Here is a 23,205-nt window from a genome sequence, read left to right on the forward strand (position 1 = left end):
AGCTTAGGAACAGAAGGCTGGGTAATGGCCTCTAAAATGTCCCAGTTATTCCTGTCACCTTTTGTTCACATCCTTATGTAATGCCCACACTCAAATGTACCTAGAAACATGAATCTACCAAATGGAATTTGGCAAAGTGATGAGATGTCACTTAGATTTCAAGATAATTCTGATTTCCCCTTCTTAACCTGTCTTGGTCTAATAAAACAAGATGTCATGTTGTGACCTACTTATAGAAACACTTGCATGACAGGGAATGGAGGCAAGCCTCTGTCCAACAGCAAACATGGACCGAGACTCTCAGTTCATCAGCCTGCCAAGGTCTGAATGCTGCCAACATCCAGTCAATTACATTTGGACAGTTAGCACTCCTGGTTGGACCTTCAGATGATTGCATCCTTGTGAGACATCATGAGTCAGAGGACCAAGGTAAGCCATGTCAATTCCTGGCCCACCAAAGGTGTGAGGTACTAGGTGTTTGCTGATTTAAGCTGCCAAGTTCAGCACTAACTTGTTGCACAACAACACATAACTGATGCCGGGCTTCCATCCAGTGTCAGAAGGCAGGGGTGAACAAGCTGGAGGTTTACTTGATGTGACCTCTTTCTGTTCCATCAGGTCTCACCTAGTATCCCAGGGTCCTGTTTTCCTGTCAGGAACTGAGAAGTGATTTTTCTAAGACCATGAATCAGTTCTAGTAATTTTGAATTTGGTTCAGAAAATGAGAATTTTTCTTATAATAACAAGATATGGTCCCTGGGGCATCATTAACACTGCTCAGGTCTAGACCCCACCCCATGTGCTCTCACTCTGGTAATAGAAGTGGTACATCACAGAGAGAACAACTGGGGAAATGCTGAACTGGAGAAGATTCTGGTATTTGGTGAATTCAGGCAGGTGACCACAAAAAGATACCACAGCTTGGATGATAAAACAACAAGAATGTATTTACCTTATCACAGTTCTGGAGCCTGAGGTCAAGGTGCTGACAAGGATGTGTTCATTCTAGTTATCTGATCTCGGCATGCAGGCCATGGTCCCTCACTGCATTCTCACCTGATCATTCTTAGGACATGTGCACAGAGAGACAAGGAAGATGGTCTGTCTCTTCCTGCTTTGTAAGGTCACATGTTGGATTAGGGCCACAACTGTATGGTCTTATTTAACCTCAGTTACCTCCTAAAGGCCATTTCTCCAATCCAGTCACTGTGGGGCTAAGACTTCAAGATATACATTTTGGAGGAAAACAGTTCAATCCATAGAGCTGGAGAGGCTCATTCTCAAAAGGAAAGAAATAGATACAAGGTAAGGAGGTGAAGGAGACATCAGATACAAAGAGAGAGCCTGTGATGCTTACTCAATTTGGGTGTTATTTTTTACAGTCAAACCCTGAGATGAGAGTAAAGGTTTGACAAAGTATCACGGAAGCACACAAGAAGCTACTTTTATGAATTCTAAAATTATTTATGGAAAGGCAGTGTAAGTGCTGTAAATGCAGAAAATGGTGAGACAATGACCTTGCCTTCATGTACCTTTTATGTAATCGATGAGAGAAACAAATGAGTACATGATTTAATTCCTGTGATAAATTCCAGGAGATTATCTCAGTAACTGTCAGCTTGGTTATTGAGGGTATCTTTTCTGCTGAAAATAAATAAAATGGAATAAATTCACTAAAAATTATCCTAAAAGCATTAAAGATCTCACATGATGGCTATAAAAATTCAGGAGAAATCAGAAAACGTAAATTTTTCACTGAGGTACAGGAACGTGGAATGTGGTTTTACCCTGACAGCACTAGGCCATTCAGAAAAATGTGTGACTTTTTAATGGCCCTTGATGGTGAGGAGGTATAAATCATACAGGAAGTCCACACCCAAATGAGGATCCAGCAGAAGGCATTCTCCACAATGAGCTGGACACCAGCTGAAACAGACCTGCTGTTGCATAGAATCAGAATTAGGGTTTGAATTTCTGGATTGTCCAGGTAATATCCATTTTTGCACTTGTATGAAGGTGGCCCATTATTGATAATACCACAAAATCATGAAAAAATAAATATGAATATCTTTCTAGAGTAAATCACCTTCATCCTAAGTCTAAATTACCTCTACAAGTAGTTTTTGTAAATAAAGTGACCCAGTATAGTGTCATAAAAAAGTACTCCAAGCAACAAAATGTCAAAACACAAACCAAGAGAAACTACTGAAGCAGAAACAGAGATTTCTCATGTTCAAATATCAGATATTGGCTATATATCTTCTACTATACCATAGTTGAAGAAATATAATCTTCACAGACTGAAAAAATGCATACAAAAAATTTAAAACATGATTTTACAAATGAAAAATATGCTTTCTTAAAATTAAATGTGTGCGTCAGATTAACCTCAGAAAAAGACAGATTAGAGAAGTGAATAATAAGTCAAGAGAAATTATCTGAAATGCTGAACAGAGGAACAGAAGGATAAAAATACAGAAGAGTAAATTAGAGACAAAACATGGAGGAAAAACTTAAAACAACTTAAATTTAAATATGGGGAGAAGGAGATGGTGCCTGAGACAAGGAGACATAAAGAAAGGGAACTGGCATATGCCATATTTGAAAAAATATTGACTGAGAATTTTCCAGACTTGATGACAGATACCAAGCCTTAGAGGCTTCCCTGGTGGCTCAGATGGTAAAAAATCTGCCTGCAATGCAGGAGACCCGAGTTTAACCCCTAAGCCAGGAGAAAGCCATGGCAATCCACTCCAGTATTCTTGCCTAGAGAATCTGATGCAGAGAGGAGTCTGGTGGGCTACATTCCGTGGGGTCGCAAAGAGTTCGACATGGTTGAAGTTATTTACTTTACTTTTTTTTCCAAGCCTTAGAGTAAGTGCAACAAAATTCAGGGGACACATATTGTAGACATATCACAGATGTAAATATCCTAATGTTTAGTGATAATTAAAATTCTCTATTCTGAGCACATGGAAGTATTAATACTTCCTTATCTGTCTGAAAGGAAGCATAACCTAGTGATTTGACTTATGCAATAAAGTATGATAACAAATGATGTCACTTCCACAATGAAACATTTAAGAGCCAATATTTTTGTCTACCACAGCAAATCCTGCAGCCTTGTGTTAAAGTGTTAGAGTCATAAGATGGTGGGGCAAAATCAACCTGGGTGTATAAAAATTTATGATAAGCAGATACCCTGCCAAACTGGATAGAACACACCCTGTGAGGACAAATTTTGGCTATTTGTAAATACTTTATAATGTAGTTTATTCTTGTTAAAGTGATAAATAGCAGGAAATTGACAAAGAGAAAAATATTAAGAATACATTTCCTCAACTTGAAAAATATCTACATGAACCCCTAAGTTGCTAAGAACATAGGAAGCCAATATAGAGTAGACTGAAGACTTGTATGTCCTATTAAAAAAAAGTGCCAATCTAAAACTCTATATTCAAAACCACACTTTTAAGAATGTGTGTGCTTAGTCGCTAAGTCGTGTCTGACTCTTTGCAACCCCATGAACTGTAGCCCACCAGGCTTCTCTGTCCATCGGGATTCTCCAGGCAAGAATACTGGAATGGGATGCCATGCCCTTCTCCAGGGGATCTTTCTGACCCAGGAATTGAACTGGAGTCTCCTGCATTGCTATAGTCCATGGGTTCACAAAGAGTTGGACACAACTGGGCCACTTTCACTCCACTCCTGCATTGCAGGTGGACTCTTTACCAGCTGAGCTACCAGGAAAGCCAACTTTTAAGAATAAAACCCTGGAAAGTGACATCATGAAAATGATGATGTAGTAGACAGCAGCTTCCCCTCCCCCACTTTTTGCCTGAAAGATCAACAGTTAGACAGCTATGTACAAATAAATATAGTTCTGGAGAAAACAGGAGTCCTCTTTAGAAATTTTAGCAGCAAAAAAAGACATTTTTATGCAAAAAAAATTTTAGCAGCAAAAAATGATGAGTCATTTGCCAGCATCATTCCATTTCCAGAGCCAGCATTATTTAATGCCAAGAGATTTCCCTTGCCAGGAATGCCAGAGCAGGCTGAGGAACCAAGGCCCTGGCCTTGTGAGGCAACACGTGAAGGTTGTGCTTGAGTTTCACCTCACACAGACCTGCAAAACTGAGACGCATATAAAGACCAGGAACAAGGAAGAAAAGAAGGGGCTACAGTAGCTGTCACATAACAGGAATAACTGCAGTTCAGTTTCCTGCTCTGTAGACAAATTCAGCAGATTCTGCCCTTGAAGGAACTAATGCTGCTGGCTTCCTGCAGATTTCACCAGTTTAAACAAACCCCAGTAACACATTCATTGGTATCTGCCAACAAGCACCTCCCCCTTCACTTCCTCCAGAGCCCAGGAACAGCACCTGCAACAAGCTCAGTTCTCTGGCTGAACAAATGCAAGACATTAGTATAAACCTAACGTGTGACCACAACACCATGCATGTGTTCATGGCTAGATACTCCAACTGTCCACTGGAATCCCACCAGCCTGACACCTGTCAGCAGGCTCCACTGTAGTGTGCATGCCCAGGAGAAGAGAATGTAGCCATGGGAGAGCACATGGAGAGCTAGAGGCACCCAGGCTGCCAAGGAGCCCTTCCATTGCACAGGCCCTTGCTGCCTTCATGGGTGCCCACCACAGCATGTGTCTATAACTGGCATCTCCCCCACACAGGCTACATCTGATACCAGAAAAAAGAGAGAGATCTGCACAGTCCTCTACTTGCTAAATAGACTCTATATTATTAAAATTTCCCACAAAGAAAACTACAATCTTGAAAGGCCAGCACTTCCCCAGAGCTCAGAAGTGACTCCCACATCAAGAAAAAGAAGAGAAGTCAGGAAGGAATGAGAGCTGGAAGGAAGTGTAACACAGGATCTGTGGTGAACATGGGACTTGACCTGGATCATGATTCCCAGTCCTCCTGAGATATCAGATAATAATTTCCTCAATTCCAGCTCTTGTCATGGAAATTATATCCTGAGCAACTCATCAAACATTCTGCTAACAACCTGGAACATCACTGGCAAAAATTGTGACCACCCAATCCTTCTACTTTTAACCGTGGCTCAAGCCAAATACGTATAGACAGGACTGATCACTTATTGCGTATTCTTTCAAGTCTCTTAATTTCACCGTCCTTAGTTTTATTCCAGTCTGTGTCATAATTTTCAAACTTGAGGCTTTCCTGCAGCCTCAATATCCCCACAAATAGAATGTGAGCTCCCCACTCAGATAAGCAGGTGCACCAGTGTGATGAGACTAGCCCCTGCCACAAAATCCATTTTTGCCACCCCTAACTGTGACCTAGTGACCTTCAAATGCACCAGTGAAAGTCTCTTGTGCCTTTTCCTTGTGTAATTCCACCCTGACCCTCAGTATTGTCACATATTCATTCCCTCCGTATACTCCTCACTTCTAGGTTGATCTGGATCTACAGGTACCACCCCCACTTTCCAACTGAAGATATCTGTCTCTCCAGGATCTGTCAGTATAATTAACTATGTTTGCCTGCACCTCCCCGATATCCCTTCTTACATGCGCACTTGTCTGACCATGTCTTTAAAGAATACAAAGAACTACTATGATAAACCTAATTCATAAAGGTACAACCAAGCAGCTATACATGCACAAAACATTGAGCTCAACTTCCTGCCTCCTGTGACATATCACAGAGACTGGAGGGACTAGTGATTATGGGTGTGGAGCCTTTCTCTTCAGAGACAAGCAAGTCCTTATGTTCCTTTCAGCACCTAATGTGCAAGGAATGACTGTGTGAGTGCAGTTTTAGTATGTTCTAAACTGCTTGGAAAAAAAAGTTATGACCAACCTAGATAGTATATTCAAAAGCAGAGACATCACTTTGCTGACTAAGGTCCGTCTAGTCAAGGCTATGGTTTTTCCAGTAGTCATGTATAGAGGTGAGAGTTGGACTGTGAAGAAGGCTGAGTGCCAAAGAACTGATGCTTTTGAACTGTGGTGTTGGAGAAGACTCTTGAGAGTCCCTTGGACTGCAAGGAGATCCAACCAGTCCATTCTGAGGGAGATCAGCCCTGGGATTTCTTTGGAAGGAATGATGCTAAAGCTGAAACTCCAGTACTTTGGCCACCTCATGCGAAGAGTTGACTCATTGGAAAAGACCCTGATGCTGGGAGGGATTGGGGGCAGGAGGAGAAGGGGATGACAGAGGATGAGATGGCTGGATGGCATCACTGACTCGGTGGATGTGAATCTGAGTGAACTCCGGGAGTTGGTGATGGACAGGGAGGCCTGGCATGCTGCGATTCATGGGATCGCAAAGAGTCGGACACAACTGAGCGACTAAACTGAACTGAACTGAACGGAAACTCTGTGATCCATAGTCTCATAGTTACTCTGGGAATGAGACTAGGGATTTTTCTGATGGGGATCCCCTCGCAGACCAGACAGGACTTACTTGAGCAGACTGCTCCTGCATCCTGGTCATGAGAAAGGCCCTCAGGGTGATAGTCTTTAGGAACAGGATAGGTACACGCTGTGAGCACTGACTCTAGCCCATGGCAGTAAGTGTAATGAAACCAAATGGGGCCAATCCCTGGTCCAAAATGAGCCCCTCTGAGAGCATCAGTGGCAGCTCCACAACCCAGCTGTCTGCACACCACTTGTGCCTCCTCCAATCTCCAGTTGTGGCCGTTCACTGTGCCCCATTCTCCTTGGTGCTTCACCTCCACTCTCCCTTCACAGCGGTGGGCTCCATCCTTCAGCCTCACCTCCAGATCTGCAAGAGAGACACAGACACAGGGCATAGGAGGGATATTAGGAGATAATGAAGTAATGTGTTGGTAAGTATTAAAAAAAAAGAAAATTCTGATGTCTGAAAACAAACCTCTGTGAATAGCATTTCTTGACTTCTATGGTATAAATATTCCCACATAGCCAATTCTAAGCTCTCAGTGTGCCATCACTGAACATGCAGCAGGAAGGGATGCACCAGGTATTTCTCATGAGGCTGTAAAACTAGCTCCAGGGACACCACCAAAGACAGGCTTTCAGAGACTTGATGCTGCCCTCCCTGTAGATGTTCCCAAGGCTACTAGGGCCCAACTTCCCCATCTCAGTTACACTTCAAAGCCCAGGATCCAGGGAAGAATCCTCCTCCTCCTTCCCTGACCATAGGGAGAATCTCATCCAGCTTAGGAACAGAGGGCTGGGGTAATAGGCTCTAAAGCTTCCCAATTATTCCTGAAGCCTGGTGTTCATGTTCCTGTGTATCCCCATATACTTGACTATACCTAGTAACATGCATCTAACAAATGGAAATTGGCAAAAGTAATGAGATGTCACTTATTAGATTAGGTTTCAAGGTGAGTATAGTTTTTGTCTTGTTGACCTATCTTGCTTTCCCTTTTTCTTTGATGAAACCAGGTTCCATTTGTGACCTACTTTCAATAAACCTTCTTGATAAGGAAAGGAGTCAAACCTCTAGCCAACAGTCAATGACAGACTGGGACTCAGCTCAACAGTCTACCAAATTCTGAAATCTGCCAACATCCAAGTGAGTATATTTGAGTATCCGGTTGAACCTTTAGATAATTACATCCTTGTACTGAGCTAGAACTGTGTCTGAGTGTCTCCTGTGAAGGTACAGGTCAGCAGCGGACTGCTGCAGGGGCAGGGGCTCTGGATGCAGCAGACCTGGGTATGGCATAAGCCCTCTTGGAGGAGGTCACCATTAACCCCATCATAGAGCCACCAGGGAAACTGACTCTTGGAGGGCACAAACAGAACGTTGTACACACCAGGACCCAGGAGAAAGGAGCAGAGACCCCACAAGAGACTGACCCAGACTTGCCCATGAGTGTCCAGGAGTCTCCAGCAGAGGCGTGGGTCAACGGTGGCCTGCTGTAGGGTTGGGGATGCTGAGTGCAGCAGTAAGTGCATGGAGCCTTCTGAAGGAGGTCCCCATTATGTTCATCACTTCCACCATAGTTTGATCTCAGGTCAAACAACAGGGAGGGAACATAGCCCTGCCCATCAACAGAAAATTGGATGAAAGATTTACTTACCATAGCCTCTCCCATTAGAACAAAACCCAGTTTCCCCCTCAGTCAGTCTCTCCCATCAGGAAGCTTCCATAAGCCTCTTATCATTATCCACCAGAGGGCAGACAGAACAAAAACCACAATCACAGAAAATTAACCAAACTGATCATATGGACCACAGCCTTGTCTAGCTCAGTGAAATTATGAACCATGCAGTGGAGGGCCACCCAAGATGGACAGGTCATAGTGGAGAATTCTGAAAAAGTGCAGATGACACCACCCTTATGACAGAAAGTGAAGAGGAGCTAAAAAGCCTCTTGATGAAAGTGAAAGAGGAGAGTGAAAAAGTTGGCTTAAAGCTCAACATTCAGAGAACGAAGATCATGGCCTCTGGTCCCATCACTTCATGGGAAATAGATGGGGAAACAGTGGAAACAGTGTCAGAAATAATTTTTTTGGGCTCCAAAATCACTGCAGATGGTGATGGCAGCCATGAAATTAAAAGACGCTTACTCCTTGGAAGAAAAGTTATGACCAACCTAGACAGTATATTCAAAAGCGGAGACATCACTTTGCCGACTAAGGTCCATCTAGTCAAGGCTATGGTTTTTCCTGTGGTCATGTATAGATGCGAGAGTTAGACTGTGAAGAAGGCTGAGTGCCGAAGAATCGATGCCTTTGAACTGTGGTGTTGGAGAAGACTCTTGAGAGTCCCTTGGACTGCAAGGAAATCCAACCAGTCCATTCTGAAGGAGATCAGCCCTGGGATTTCTTTGGAAGGAATGATGCTAAAGCTGAAGCTCCAGTAGTTTGGCCATGCGAACTCATGCGAAGAGCTGACTCATTGGAAAAGACTCTGATGCTGGGAGGGATTGGGGGCAGGAGGAGAAGGGGACGACAGAGGATGAGATGGCTGGATGGCATCACGGACTTGATGGACATGAGTCTGAGTGAACTCTGGTAGTTGGTGATGGACAGGGAGGCCTGGCATGCTGCGATTCTTGGGATCGCAAAGAGTCGGGCACGACTGAGCAACTGAACTGAACTGAACTGATGGACTACTGGAGAAGGGAATGGCAAACCACTTCAGTATTTTTTCCTTGAGAACTCCAAGAACAGTATGAAAGGAAAAAAGATAGGACACTGAAACATGAACTTCCCAGGTTGGTAGGTGCCCAGTATGCTACTAGAGATCAGTGGTGAAACAATTCCAGAAAGAATGAGGAGACAAAGCCAAAGCAAAAACAACACCCAGTTGTGGATGTGACTGGTGATAGAAGTAAAGTCCGATGCTATAAAGAGCAATATTGCATAGGAACCTGGAATGTCAGGTCCATGAATCAAGGCAAATTGGGAGTGGTCAAACAAGAGATGGCAAGAGTGAAAATCGACACTTTAGGAATCATTGAACTAAAATGGCCTGGAATGGGTGAATTTAACTCAGATGACCATTATATTTACTACTGGGGGCAAGAAACCCTTAGAAAAAATGGAGTAGCCATGATAACAAACAAAAGAGTCCAAAATGCATTACTTAGATCCAGTCTCAAAAATGACAGAATGATCTCTGCATTTCCAAGGCAAACCAACTATTCAATGTCATGGTAATTCAAGACTGCCCTGACCAGTAATGCTGAAGAAGCTGAAGTTGAGCGGTTCCAGGAAGACCTACAAGACCTTCCAGAATTAACACCGCCCCCCCCCCAAGAAAAAAAGACATCCTTTTCATTATAGGGTACTAGAATGCAAAAGTAGGAAGTCAAGAGATACCTGGAGTAACAGGTAAATTTGGCCTTGGAGTACAAAATGAAGCAGGTCCAAGGCTAACAGAGTTTTGCCAAGACACCACACTGGTCATAGCAAAAACCCTCTTCCATTACCACAAGAGAAGACTCTACACATGGACATCACCAAATGGTCAATACTGAAATCAGATTGATTACATTCTTTGCAGCCAAAGATGGAGAAGCTCTATACAGTCTGCAAAAACAAGATCAGGAGCCAACTGTGGCTCAGATCATGAATTCCTTATTGCCAAATTCAGACTTAAATTTTAAAAAGCAGGGAAAACCAGTAGACCATTGAGGTATGACCTAAATCAAATCCCTAGTGATTATGCAGGAGAAGTGAGAAATAGATTCAAGGGATTAGATCTGATAGAGTGCCTGAAGAACTATGAACAGAGGTTTATGACATTGTACAGGAGGCAGGGATCAAGATCATTCCTAAGCAAAAATGCAAAAAGGTAAAATGGTTATCTGAGGAGGCTTCACAAATAGCTGAGAAAAGCAGAGAAGTGAAAGTTAAAAGAGAAAAGCAAATATACACCCATTTGAATGCAGAGTTCCAAAGGATAGCAAAGAGAGATAAGACGGCCTTCCTCAGAAATCAATACAAAGAAACAGAGGAAAACAATGGAATGGGAGAGACTAGAAATCTCTTAAAGAAAATTAGAGATACCAAGGGAACATTTCACGCAAAGATGGACACAATTAAGGATAGAAATGTTATGGACCTAACAGAGGCAGAAGATATTAAGAAGAGGTGGCAAGAATTCACAGAAGAACTGTACAAAAAACATCTTCACAACCCAGATAGTCATGATGATGTGATCACTCACCTAGAGCCAGACGTCCTGGAATGCAAAATCAAGTGGGCCTTAGGAAGCATCACTATGAACAAAGCTAGTGGAGGTGATGGAATTCCATTTGAGCTATTTCAAATTCTAAAAGATGATGCTGTGAAAGTGCTGCACTCAATATGCCATCAAATTTGGAGAACTCTCCAGTGGCCAAAGGACTGGAAAAGGTCAGTTTTCATTCCAATCCCAAAGAAAAGCAATGCCAAAGAATGCTCAGACTACCGCACAATTGCACTCATCTCACACGCTAGTAAAATAATGCTCAAAATTCTCCAAGCCAGGCTTCAACAATATGTGAACCGTGTATGTGAACCATGAACTTCCAGATGTTCAAGCTGGATTTAGAAAAGGCAGAGGAACCAGAGATCAAATTGCCAACATCTGTTGGATCATCAAAAATGCAAGAGAGTTCCAGAAAAACATTGTTTTCCGCTTTATTGACTACACCAAAGCCTTTGAATGTGTGGATCACAACAAACTGTGGAAAATTCTTAAAGCAATGGGAATGCCAGACTACCTGACCTGCCCGCTGAGCAATCTGTATCCACGTCAAGAAGCAACAGTTAGAACTGGACATGGAACAACAGACTGGTTCCAAATTGAGACAGGAGTATGTCAAGGCTGTATATTGTCACCCTGCTTATTTAACTTATATGCAGAGTACATCATGTGAAATGCCAGACTAGATAAAATACAAGCTGAAGTCAATATTTCCGAGGGAAACATCAATAACCTCAGACACCACCCTTATGGCAGGAAATGAAGAACTAAAGAGCCTCTTTTTTTTTTTTTTTTGACTGTTTCTCAAATACTTTATTATTATTATTTTTTTAATCTTTAATTCTTACATGCGTTCCCAAACATGAACCCCCCTCCCACCTCCCTCCCCATAACATCTCTCTGGGTCATCCCCATGCACCAGCCCCAAGCATGCTGCATCCTACGTCAGACATAGACTGGCGATTCAATTCTTACATGATAGTATACATGTTAGAATGTCATTCTCCCGAATCATCCCACCCTCTCCCTCTCCCTCTGAGTCCAAAAGTCCATTATACACATCTGTGTCTCTTTCCCTGTCTTGCATACAGGGTCGTCATTGCCATCTTCCTAAATTCCATATATATGTGTTAGTATACTGTATTGGTGTTTTTCTTTCTGGCTTACTTCACTCTGTATAATTGGCTCCAGTTTCATCCATCTCATCAGAACTGATTCAAATGAATTCTTTTTTACAGCTGAGTAATACTCCATTGTGTATGTACCCCAATGTTCATCGCAGCACTGTTTATAATAGCCAGGACATGGAAACAACCTAGATGTCCATCAGCAGATGAATGGATAAGAAAGCTGTGGTACATATACACTATAAAGAGCCTCTTGATGAAAGTGAAACAAGAGAGTGGGAAAGTTGGCTTAAAGCTCAACATTCAGAAAACTAAGATCATGGCATCTGGTCCCATCACTTCATGGCTAATAGATGGGGCAACTGTGGAAACAGGGACAGACTTTATTTTCTTGGGCTCCAAAATCACTGCAGATGGTGTCTGCAGCTATGAAATTCAAAGACGCTTGCTCCTTGGAAGCAACATAGACAGCATATTAAAAAGCAGAGACATTACTTTGCAACAAAGGTTCATGTAGTCAAGGATATGGTTTTTCCAGTAGTCATGTGTGGATCCAAGAGTTGCAGCATAAAGAAAGCTGAATGCCAAAGAAATGATGCTTTTGAATTGTGCTGTTGGAGAAGACTCTTGAGAGTCCCTTGAACTCCAAGGAGACACAATCAATCCTAAAGGAAATCACTCCTGAATATTCATTGGAGTGACTGATACTGAAGCTGAAACTCCAATACTTTGGCCACCTACTGTGAAGAACTGTCTTATTGAAAAAGACCCTGATCCTGGGAAAGATTGAAGGTGGGAGGTGAAGGGGATCACAGAGGATGAGATGGTTGGATGGCATCACTGACTTATGGCCATGAGTTGAGCAAGCTCCAAGAGTTGGTAATGGATAGGGAGGCCTGGCATGTTGCAATGCATGGAGTCACAAAGAGTTGGACATGACTGAGCAACTGAACTAAATTGAGACATGCTCAGTAAGAGGACACAGGTAAGTAAGCCATGTCAATTCCTGGCCCACAAAAAGTGTGAGATACTAGGTGTTTGTTGACTTAAGCTGCGAAGTTCAGCACTAATTTGTTGCATAGCAACATGTAACTAATGCAAGGCTTCCCTTCAGAGTCAGAAGACAGCAGGTGAACAAGCTGGAGGTGTATACGTGAGTCTTCACTGCTTCATCCAGACAAGACTTCTTCCTTTGTGGTCAGGTCTGCTGCCTGGTCCCACCTGAAACTGGGACCTAAACCACCTCTCTCTGTCTCATCAGTTCTTACCCAGTGTCCCAGGTTCCTGCCATCCTGTCAGGAACTGAGAAGTGAGTTTACTGTGACTATGAATCAGTTCCATTAGCTCTGAATTCGGGCCAGAAGTGAAAATCTTTCTTCTAACTTAATGAGATGTGACCACTGGGGCAGCATTCACACTGCTCATGTCTATACCCTGCCCCATGCGCTCTCACTCTGAGAACACAAGTGATGAATCAAAGAGGAAGCATCTGGGGAAATGCTGAACTCAAGAAGATCCTGATGTATCAGAAGGTTCAGTCTGGGGACAATCACAAAATACCACAGACTGACTTGTTAAACAACAGAAGTTATTTATCTTATCAGAGTTCAGAAGGTTGAGAAGATCACTTATCCAGGGATCTTCCCCAACGTAACACCCAGGAGCTGGTTGGCCATGGCAGCTAAGGACCTAGTGCAGCTGTCCCCAAGGCTCCCCTGTCCTACTACCCCAGAGCTGGCATGGTTCATTTTTATGACCCAATCACTTTTATTAGGGAACTTGTTGTGATATCTGATAATTTCTTCCTCAATTTCAAATATTCTGATGGGATTAACATCCTGGACAATTTATCAAACATTCTGTAACAACTGGGAACATCTCTGGCAAACACTGTGACCACCCAATCATATTCTACTTTCCAACTTGTTTCAGATCAAATACATTTAGACAGGATTGAGCCCTTATTTTGTATCATTTCAGGTTCTATTAACCTCACTATCCTTAGTTTCGTTTTAATTGTCAAACTTTTTCTTTCAGTTTCAACATCCCCAAAGTAGGATGTGAGCTCCGCACCCAGGTGATCAGGTATGATGACACTATACCCAGCCCAAATCTCCTGTGACCTAGTGACATTCAAATGCACCAATGAAATCCCCTGAAACATTTTCATAGTGTAGTTCCCCTGACCCCAAGTATTGTCACTTGTTCACAGGTCTTCACTCTCTCTTTTGTATCACCACTGCTTCATTGAACCTGTTCTCTTGGCACCCCACCTCAAGTACCCACCTGATAATAATTTGTCTCTCTGGCATCTGTTAGTACAACAAACTATGTTTTCCTTCACCTCTCCTTTATCCTGTCTGGTAGCCATACTTATCTGACCATCTCATAAAACGAAACAACAAACTACCATAGTGAACCCAATTCATAGAGGTCAAACCAAGCAGCTGTACGTATGTGAAACATTTGAGTTCACCTCTCTGCCATTAATGACGCATCACAGACTGGAGGGCCAGGGGACTATGGATACAGAGACTTTTTTCTAGGGCCAAGGAAGTCCTTATGTTCCTCTGAGCACTTAACATTCAAGGAATCACTGTGTGACTGGAGTTTTCACCTAAGAATGTACTAAAGGCTGTGATCCATATTCTCATGCAATTCCCAAAAAGATAATGAAGATTTTCCTGCTGGGGATCCACTCCTAGAGCAGACAGGACTTACCTGAGCAGATTGCTCCAGCATCCCCGTCATGGGAAAGGCTTTCAGCATGATGGTCTTTAATAGTAGGATAACTACACTCCGTGAGCACTGACTCTGTCCCATTGCAGTAAATATACTGAAACCAAATGGGGCCAATCCCTGGTCCAAAATGAGCCTCTCTGGAAGCATTAATGGCAGCTCCACACTCCAGCTGTCTGCACACCACAGCTGCTGCCTCCAAGCTCCAATTGTGGTCATTCACTGTTCCCCATTCTCCTTGGTACTTCACTTCTACTCTCCCCTCGCAGTGGTGGGCTCCATCCTTCAACCTCACCTCCAGAACTACAGAGAGACACAGACACAGGAGAGATTTTAGGAGACCATGCAGTAGTATACAAATAAGTATTAAAAAGTGGAATCTCTAATTTCTAAAAAAAAAACAAACAAACAAAAAAAAAAAAAAAACAGAAAAAACCCTCTGTTCAGCATTTCTTGACTTCTGTGGTGGAAACATTCCCACATGGCCAACTCTAAGCTCCCAATGTGCCATCATTGAACCTGGAGCAGGAATGGAGGCACCAGGTATTTCTCAGGAGCCTGTAGAACCAGCTCTGGGGACACCACTGAGGAAAAGCCTTTGGAGACTCTGGATGCTGCCCTCCCTGTAGATGTGCCCAAGGCTTCTAGGGCCCAGCTTCCCCATCTCAGTTACAGCCCATGGCCCGGGATCCAGGGAGGAATTCTTCCTCTCCTTCCCCATCCATAGGGAGCATCTCATCAAGCTCAGGAACAGAGGGCTCAGCCAACAAGCACTGAAATGTTCAGGTTATTCCTGCCACCTGGTGTTCACATCCTTGTGTAATCCCCACAGTCAAATGTACCTAATAGCATGCAACTAGCAAATGGGCTTTGGCAAAAGTGATGAGTAGTCGCTTAAGAGATTAGACTTCAAGATGACTCTGGTTTCCCCTGTTGACCTGTTTTGCTCTCTCTCTTGCTCTGATGAAGCCAGCTGCCATGTCGTGAGCTGCATGTGAAGAGACCTTCATGACAGAGAATGGAGACAGGCCTCTGGCCAACAACCAACCAGGGACTTGGACTCTCAGTTCAACAGTCCACCAAGGTCTGAATACTACCAACATTTAGGAGAGTGTTTTGGACGAGAGAGTTGGACTGTGAAGAAGCTGATCACCGAAGAATTGATGCTTTTGAACTGTGGTGTTGGAGAAAACTCTTGAGAGTCCCTTGGACTGAAAGGAGATCCAATCAGTCCATTCTAATGGAGATCAGTCCTGAGTGTTCTTTGGAAGGACTGATGCTAAAGCTGAAACTCCAGTACTTTGGCTACCTCATGCGAAGAGTTGACTCATTGGAAAAGTCCCTGATGCTGGGAGGGACTGAGGGTAGGAGGAGGAGGGGATGACAGAGGATGAGATGGCTGGATGGCATCACCAACTCGATGGACTTGAGTTTGTGTGAACTCTGGGAGTTGGTGATGGACAGGGAGGCTTGGCATGCCACAATTCATGGGGTCGCAAAGAGTCGGACATGACTGAGTGACTGAACTGAACTGAACTGAACTTTGGACGCTATCCACCCCTGGTTGAACTTTCAGAAGATTGCATCCATGTGAGACATCATGAGTCAGAGGACCAGGTAAGCCATGCCCATTCCTGACCCACAGAAAGTGTGAGATACTAGGTGTTTGCTGACTTAAGCTGCCAAGTTCAGCACTAATTGGTTGTACAAGAATACATAATGAATACAGGGCTTTCCTTCAGAGTCAGAAGATGGGAGTGAACAAGCTGGAGGTGTATACGTGAGCCCTCACTGTTTCATCCAGACGAGACTTCCTGTGTGATCAGGTCTACTGCCTGGTCCTACCTGGAACTGGGACCCAAACCACTTCTCTCTGTCCCATCAGGTCTCACCCAGTGTCCCAGGCTCCTGCTTACCTGTCAGGAACTGAGAAGTGAGTTTACTGAGACCTTGAATCCACTCCATTAGCTTTCAATTTGAGTCAGAAAATAAAAATTTTCATAATCTGTTGAGACATGTTCCCTAGGCCACCATTCACACTGTTCAGGTCTACGCCCCAGCCATGTGCTTTCACTTTAGTAACAGAAATGGTGTATCACAGAGGGAACATCTGGGGAAATGCTGAACTGGAGAAGATGTTGGTGTGTAGGCAGCTCATGCAGGTGATGACAAGAAGATACCACAGCTTGGCTGATTAAACAGTAGAAATGTTTTTATCTTATCATAGTTCTGGAGGTTGGGAAGTCCAAGATCAAGGTGCTGGCAAGTGGTGTCATTCTGAGTACTCATCTCTTGGCTTACTGACCATGACTCCTCATTGTATGTTCAGGTGACCCTTCCTAGGACATGGGCACCCAGAGAGAGGGAGGGTGATGTATCTCTCTCTTCTTATAATTCTTCCATTGGATTAGGGTCATGGACTTCTCCAGTGACTCACCAGTAAAGAGTCCGCGTGCAGTGCATGAGCCGCAGGAAACACAGTTTTGATCCCTGGGTTAGGAGGATCCCCTGGAGGAGGAAATGACAACCCACTCCAGTATTCTTGTCTGGAGAATCCCATGGACAGAGGAGCCTGGCGGCTACAGTTTGTAGGGTTGCAAAGAGTTGGACATGACTGAAGCAACTTAGAACGCACGCACATTCTTATATTTAACCTCGGTTACCTTCTAAAGGCCCTGTCTCCAACATTGTCATAACTGGGGCTAGAGCTTTAAGCTACACATTTTGGAGGGGCACAGTTTTGTCCATAGGCCTGGGGAAGCTCATTCTAGGAAGGAAATACAGATACATGGGGAAGATGTAAAGGTGACAGTAGACACAAGGAGTCATCCTGAGATGTTTACTCAGAGGTTTTTAAAGAAATCTCACATTGAGGTGATAGAATCCTAAAGGTACACAAGAAACTACTTTTATTAATACTACAATTATCTCTTGGAAGGCACGTCCTGTGCTGTAAATGCAGAAAACAGTAAGACCATGTTCCTGCCTTCATGTACCTTTTATCAAGTCAATGACACAAACAAACAAGCAGATTGCTTCATTACTGTGATAAGTGCCAGGAAATCCTGTCAGTAAATGTAGGTGTGCTCATTGAGGGTATCTTGTCTGTTGAAAATAAAATAGAATAAATTCACCAAGAATTATCTGAAAAGCATTAGGTTCAGTTCAGTCGCTCAGTCGTGTCCAACTCTTTATGACCCCATGAATTGCAGCACACCAGGCCTCCCTGTCCATCACCAACTACCAGAGTTCACTCAGACTCATGTCCATTGAGTCCATCATGCCATCCAGTCATCTCATTCTCTGTCGTCCCCTTCTCCTCCTGCCCCCAATCCCTCCCAGCATCAGAGTCTTTTCCAATGAGTCAACTCTTCTCATGAGGGAGTCAAAGTACTGGAGTTTCAGCTTTAGCATCATTCCTTCCAAAGAAATCCAAGGGCTGATCTCCTTCAGAATGGACTGGTCGGATCTCCTTGCAGTCCAAGGGACTCTCAAGATCCTTCTCCAACACCACCGTTCAAAAGCATCAATTCTTCGGCGCTCAGCCTTCTTCACAGCCCAACTCTCACATCCATACATGACCAGAGGAAAAACCATAGCCTTGACCAGACGGACCTTAGTCAGCAAAGTAATGTCTCTGCTTTTGAATATGCTATCTAGGTTGGTCATAACTTTCCTTCCAAGGAGTAAGCATCTTTTAATTTCATGGCTACAGTCACCATCTGCAGAGATTTTGGAGCCCCCCAAAATAAAGTCTGACACTGTTTCTACTGTTTCCCCATCTATGTCCCATGAAGTGATGGGACCGGATGCCATGATCTTCGTTTTCTGAATGTTGAGCTTTAAGCCAACTTTTCCACTCTCCTCTTTCACTTTCATCAAGAGGCTTTTTGGTTCTTCTTCACTTTCTGCCATAAGGGTGGTATCATCTGCATATCTGAGGTTATTGATATTTCTCCCGGCAATCTTGATTCCAGCTTGTGTTTCTTCCAGTCCAGCGTTTCTCATGATGTACTCTGCATATAAGTTAAATAAGCAGGGTGACAATATACAGCCTTGACATACTCCTTTTCCTATTTGAAACCAGTCTGTTGTTCCATGTCCAGTTCCAGCTGTTGCCTCCTGACCTGCATACAGATTTCTCAAGAGGCAGGTCAGGTGATCTGATATTCCCATCTCTTTCAGGATTTTCCACAGTTTATTGTGATCCACACAGCCAAAGGCTTTGGAATAATCAATAAAGCAGAAATAGATGTTTTTCTGGAAAGCATTAAACACCTCAAAGATAGGAACAAAATGTCTGGCCAAATCTGAGGATAAAATGGAAAGTCACTGAGATCCAGGAGCATGGAGTGTGGTTTTGCCCTGAGGACACTAGACCATTCAGGAAAATGTTTGGCTTTTTTTATCACTCATGATGGTGAGTAGGTAAAATCAAATCCCACACTTACACCCAGATGAGAATCCAGCAAAAGGCATTCTCTGTAGTAAGCCAGACACCAGTTGAAACAGGCAGGTTTAGCATAGAATATGATTCAGAGTTTGAATCTCTGGACTGTCCTGGTAATATCCATTTTTGCACTTGCATGAATGTGGTCCACTAATGATAACACCACAAAATCATGACAGAAAACATGTGAATCCCTTTCTGGAGTAAATTACCTTCTTCCTAGGTCTCAGTTATCCCTATAAATCTATAAATAAAGGAATCAGCATATTGTGTTAAAAAAAAAAAAAGAACACAAAGAAACCAAGGTCCATGAACACAAACCAACAGAAACTACTGAAGCAGACACAGAGACTTCTCACATTAGATATACCAGACTCTAGACCATACAACTTTCACATGTACTATATTTAGACCTTTGCAGGTTGGGCTAGTGGTAAAGAATCTGCCTGTCAATGAAGGAGATATAAAAGACATGGGTTCAATCCCTTGGTCAGAAAGATCCCCAAAGTAAGAAATGGTACAGTATTCTTGCCTGGAAATTTCCATGGACAGAGTAGCCTGACAGGCTATAGTCCATGGAGCTGCAGAGTCAGACAGGACAGAGCAAATGAGCACTAGAAGAAATAAAAATTCACTGCTGAAGAATCTTTAGGGGACTAAAAAATGCATAAAAATTTTTAAACTTAACTCTGTGTATGAAAATGTACTTCTTGATATTAAAAAGTTTGTATTAGATTACCCCTCTGAAAAAAAAAAGAAATAATAAACCAAAAAAGGCTGAAGAAATTACCTGAAAGACTACACAGAAGGACAACAACAACAAAATATGAAAAATACAGAAAAGAAAATCAGATACAGAAGACAGTGAAAGAAGTTTAAAACAGGTTAAACTGAAATATCTAGAGGAAGACAGGAAGAGAGACACATAGAAATGCAATATAGGAAAGAGAATTTAACAGATGCAATAATAGAAAAGTATTGGCTGAGAAATTTCCAGAAATGATGATAGATTTCTGGATGTAGAAAAGGTAGAAGAACCAGAGATCAAAAGGCCAACATTGGTTCAATCATAAGAAAAGCAAGAGAGTTCCAGAAAAACATTTACTTCTACTTCATTGACTATGCTAAAGCTTTTGACTATGTGTATTACAACAAATTGTGGAATTCTTAAAGACATGGGAATAAGAGACCACCTTACCTGCCTCCTGAGAAACCTATTTGCAGGTCAAGAAGCAACAGTTAGAACCAGACTTGGAATAATGGACTAGTTCAAAATTGGGAAAGGAGTACATAAAGGCTGTATATTGTCACCCTGCTTATTTAACTTTTATGGAGAGTACATCATGTGAAATGCCAGGCTGGATTCAAGATTTCACAAGCTGGAATCAAGACTGCTGGGAGAAACATCAATAACCTCAGACACGCAGATGACACCACCATAAAGGCAGAAAGCAAGGAGGAAAAAGAGACTCTTGATGAAGGCGAAAGATGAGTGAAAAGCTGGGTTAAAACTCAAAAATGAACATCATGACCTCTGGTCCCATAACTTTATGGCCAATAGATGGGGAAACAATGCAAACAGTGACAGACTTCATTTGCTTGGATTCCAAAATCACTGCAGATGGTGACTGTAGCCATGAAATTAAAAGATGCTTTCTCCTTGGACTTCCCTGGTAGCTCAGATGGTAAAGCGTCTGCCTACAATGCGGGAGACCTGGGTTCAATCCCTGGGTCTGGAGGATCTCCTGGAGAAGGAAATGGCAACCCACTCCAGTATTCTTGCCTGGAAAATCCCATGGATGGAGGAGCCTGGAAGGCTACAGTTCATGAGGTCGCAAAGGGTCGGACATGACTGAGCGACTTCACTTCACTTCACTTTCTCCTTGGAAGATAACCTATGACCAACCTAGATAGCGTATTAAAGAGCAGAGACATTACTTACTGACAAAAATCCGTTTAGTCAAAGTGATGGTTTTTCCAGTAGTTAAGTATAAATGTGAGCTGGACTGTAAAAAAAGCTGAGTGCTGAAGAATTGATGCTTTTGAACTGTGGTGTTGTAAAAGATTCTTAAGAGTCCCTGGGACTGCAAGAAGATGCAATCAGTCAATCCTAAAGGAAATCAGTCCTGAATATTCATTGGAAAGACTGCCGCTGAAGCTGAAGCTCCAATACTTTGGCTACCTGATGTCAAGAACTGACTTATTTGAAAAGACCCTGATGCTTGGAAAGATTGAAGGCAGGAGAAGGGAACAATAGAGGATGAGATGGCTAGATGACATCACTGACTTGATGGAAATGAGTCTGAGCAAACTCCGGGAGTTGGTGATGGACAGGGAAGCCTAGCATGCTGCAGTCCATGGGGTCACAAAGAGTCAGAAATGACTGAATGATTGAACTGAACTGAACATTCAAGAACTCACTATGTGAGTCGAATGCTCAGCTAAATATGCTCTAAAGGCTGTGATCCATATGCTCATAGTTTCTCTGGCAATAAACAAAGTTTTCCTGCTAGGAATACCCTCACAGACCAGACAGGACTTACCTGAGCAGACTGCTCCAGCATCCTTGTCATGGGAATGGCCCTCAGGACGATGGTCTTTAACAGTAGGATAACTACACTCTGTGATAGCTGACTCTGGCCCTTCGCAGTAAATATAATCAAACCAAATGGGTCCAATTCCTGGTCCAAATCTAGCCCCTTTGGGAGCATCAACAGCAGCTCCACACTTCAGCTGTCTGCACACCACAGCTGCCTCCTCAATGCTCCAGTTCAGATCATTCACTGTGCCCCATTCTCCTTGGTGCTTCACTTCCAACCTCCCCTCACAGTGGTGGGCTCCATCCTTCAGCCTCAGCTCCAGATCTGCAAGAAATACCCAGACATAGGAGAGATTTTAGAAGACAGTGCAGTGATATGCTATTAAGTATTTTTAAAAATCTCTGAGAAAAGAAAAATTGCTGTGAATAACATTTGCTGACTTTTATGGTATAAACATTCCCACAAGGCCAACTCTAAGCTCCCAATGTGCCATCACTGAACCTGGAGCACCAGTGGGAAGGGAGGCACCAGGTATTTCTCAGGAGCCTGTAGAACCAGCTCCAGGGATACCACCGAGGACAGGCCTCCAGAGAGTCTGGATGATACCCTCCCTGTAGATGTGCCCAAGGCTACTAGGTCCCAGCTCCCCAATCTCAGTTACAGCTCATGGCCCGGGATCCAGGAAGAAACCCTCCTCCTCCTTCCCTGTCCATAATAACCATCTCATCCTGCTTATGAAGAGAGGGCTGGGGCAACAGGCTCCAAAGTGTCCCGATTATTCCCGTCACCTGGTGTTCACATACTTGTGTGATCCCCACACTCGAATGTACCTAGTAACGTGTGTCTAACAAATGTAATTGGCAAAAAGTGATGAGATATCACTTAGGTTAGCTTTTAAGATGACCATGGTTTCCTCTTGTTGAGCTATCTTGCTGTCTCTCTCATTCTGATGAAGCCAGCTGCCACAATGTGTCCTACTTACAGGGAGACCCTCGTGACAAGGGATAGAGGCAGGTCTCTATCCAACAGTCAGCCAGGGACTGAGACTCTCAGTTCAACAGTCTACCAAGGTCTGAAGGCTGCCAGCACCCAGCTGAGTATGTTGGACGATATCCTCCTCTGGTTGAATCTTCAGATGATTGCATCCATGGGAGATATCATGTCAGAGGACCCAGTGCCATGTCCATTCCTGACCTCCAGAAAGTATGAGATGCTAAGTATTTGCTGGCTTAAGCTGCCAACTTCAGGACTGATTTGTTGCACAACAACACATAACTAATCCAGGGCTCACCTCCAGAGTCAGAAGACAGCGGGTGAACAAGTTGGAGGTTATACATGAGCTTTACCTTCTTCATCCAGATGAGATTTCTTCTTGTGCAACCAGATCTGCTGTCTGGTCCCACCTGCAGCTGGGACTCAAACCACCTCTGTCATATCAGGTTCTCACCCAGTGTCCAGGGTCCTGCTTTCCAATGAGACCTTGAATCAGCTTTAAATTCAGGCCATATACTAAGAATTTTTCTTATAATCCAGAGAGACAGGGTCCCTGGCGCACCATTCACACCGTTCAGGTCTACACTCCGCCCAGGTGCTCTCAACTCTGGAAATAGAAGTGGTGCCTCACAGAAGGGACATCTGTGGAAATGCTAAACTGGAGAAGATCCTGGT

At 43.4% G+C, this 23,205-nt stretch overlaps 1 protein-coding gene across 1 annotated transcript in view; it reads right to left on the reverse strand.

Moving 5' to 3' along the window:
- Positions 1–23,205, reverse strand: part of LOC138436429 (scavenger receptor cysteine-rich domain-containing protein DMBT1-like) — a 58,638-nt gene that overhangs the window by 30,201 nt on the left and 5,232 nt on the right. Inside the window, exons 2-4 of the mRNA XM_070292329.1 lie at positions 21,541–21,861; positions 14,530–14,850; positions 6,456–6,776 (exon numbers count right to left, since the gene is read on the reverse strand). Of these exons, the coding sequence (XP_070148430.1) occupies positions 6,456–6,776; positions 14,530–14,850; positions 21,541–21,861 (963 nt within the window). The remainder of the gene's footprint in view (positions 1–6,455; positions 6,777–14,529; positions 14,851–21,540; positions 21,862–23,205) is intronic.

The sequence above is a fragment of the Ovis canadensis genome, chromosome 3 (genome assembly GCF_042477335.2).
Source record: "Ovis canadensis isolate MfBH-ARS-UI-01 breed Bighorn chromosome 3, ARS-UI_OviCan_v2, whole genome shotgun sequence".
NCBI classification, from domain to species: Eukaryota; Metazoa; Chordata; class Mammalia; order Artiodactyla; family Bovidae; genus Ovis; species Ovis canadensis.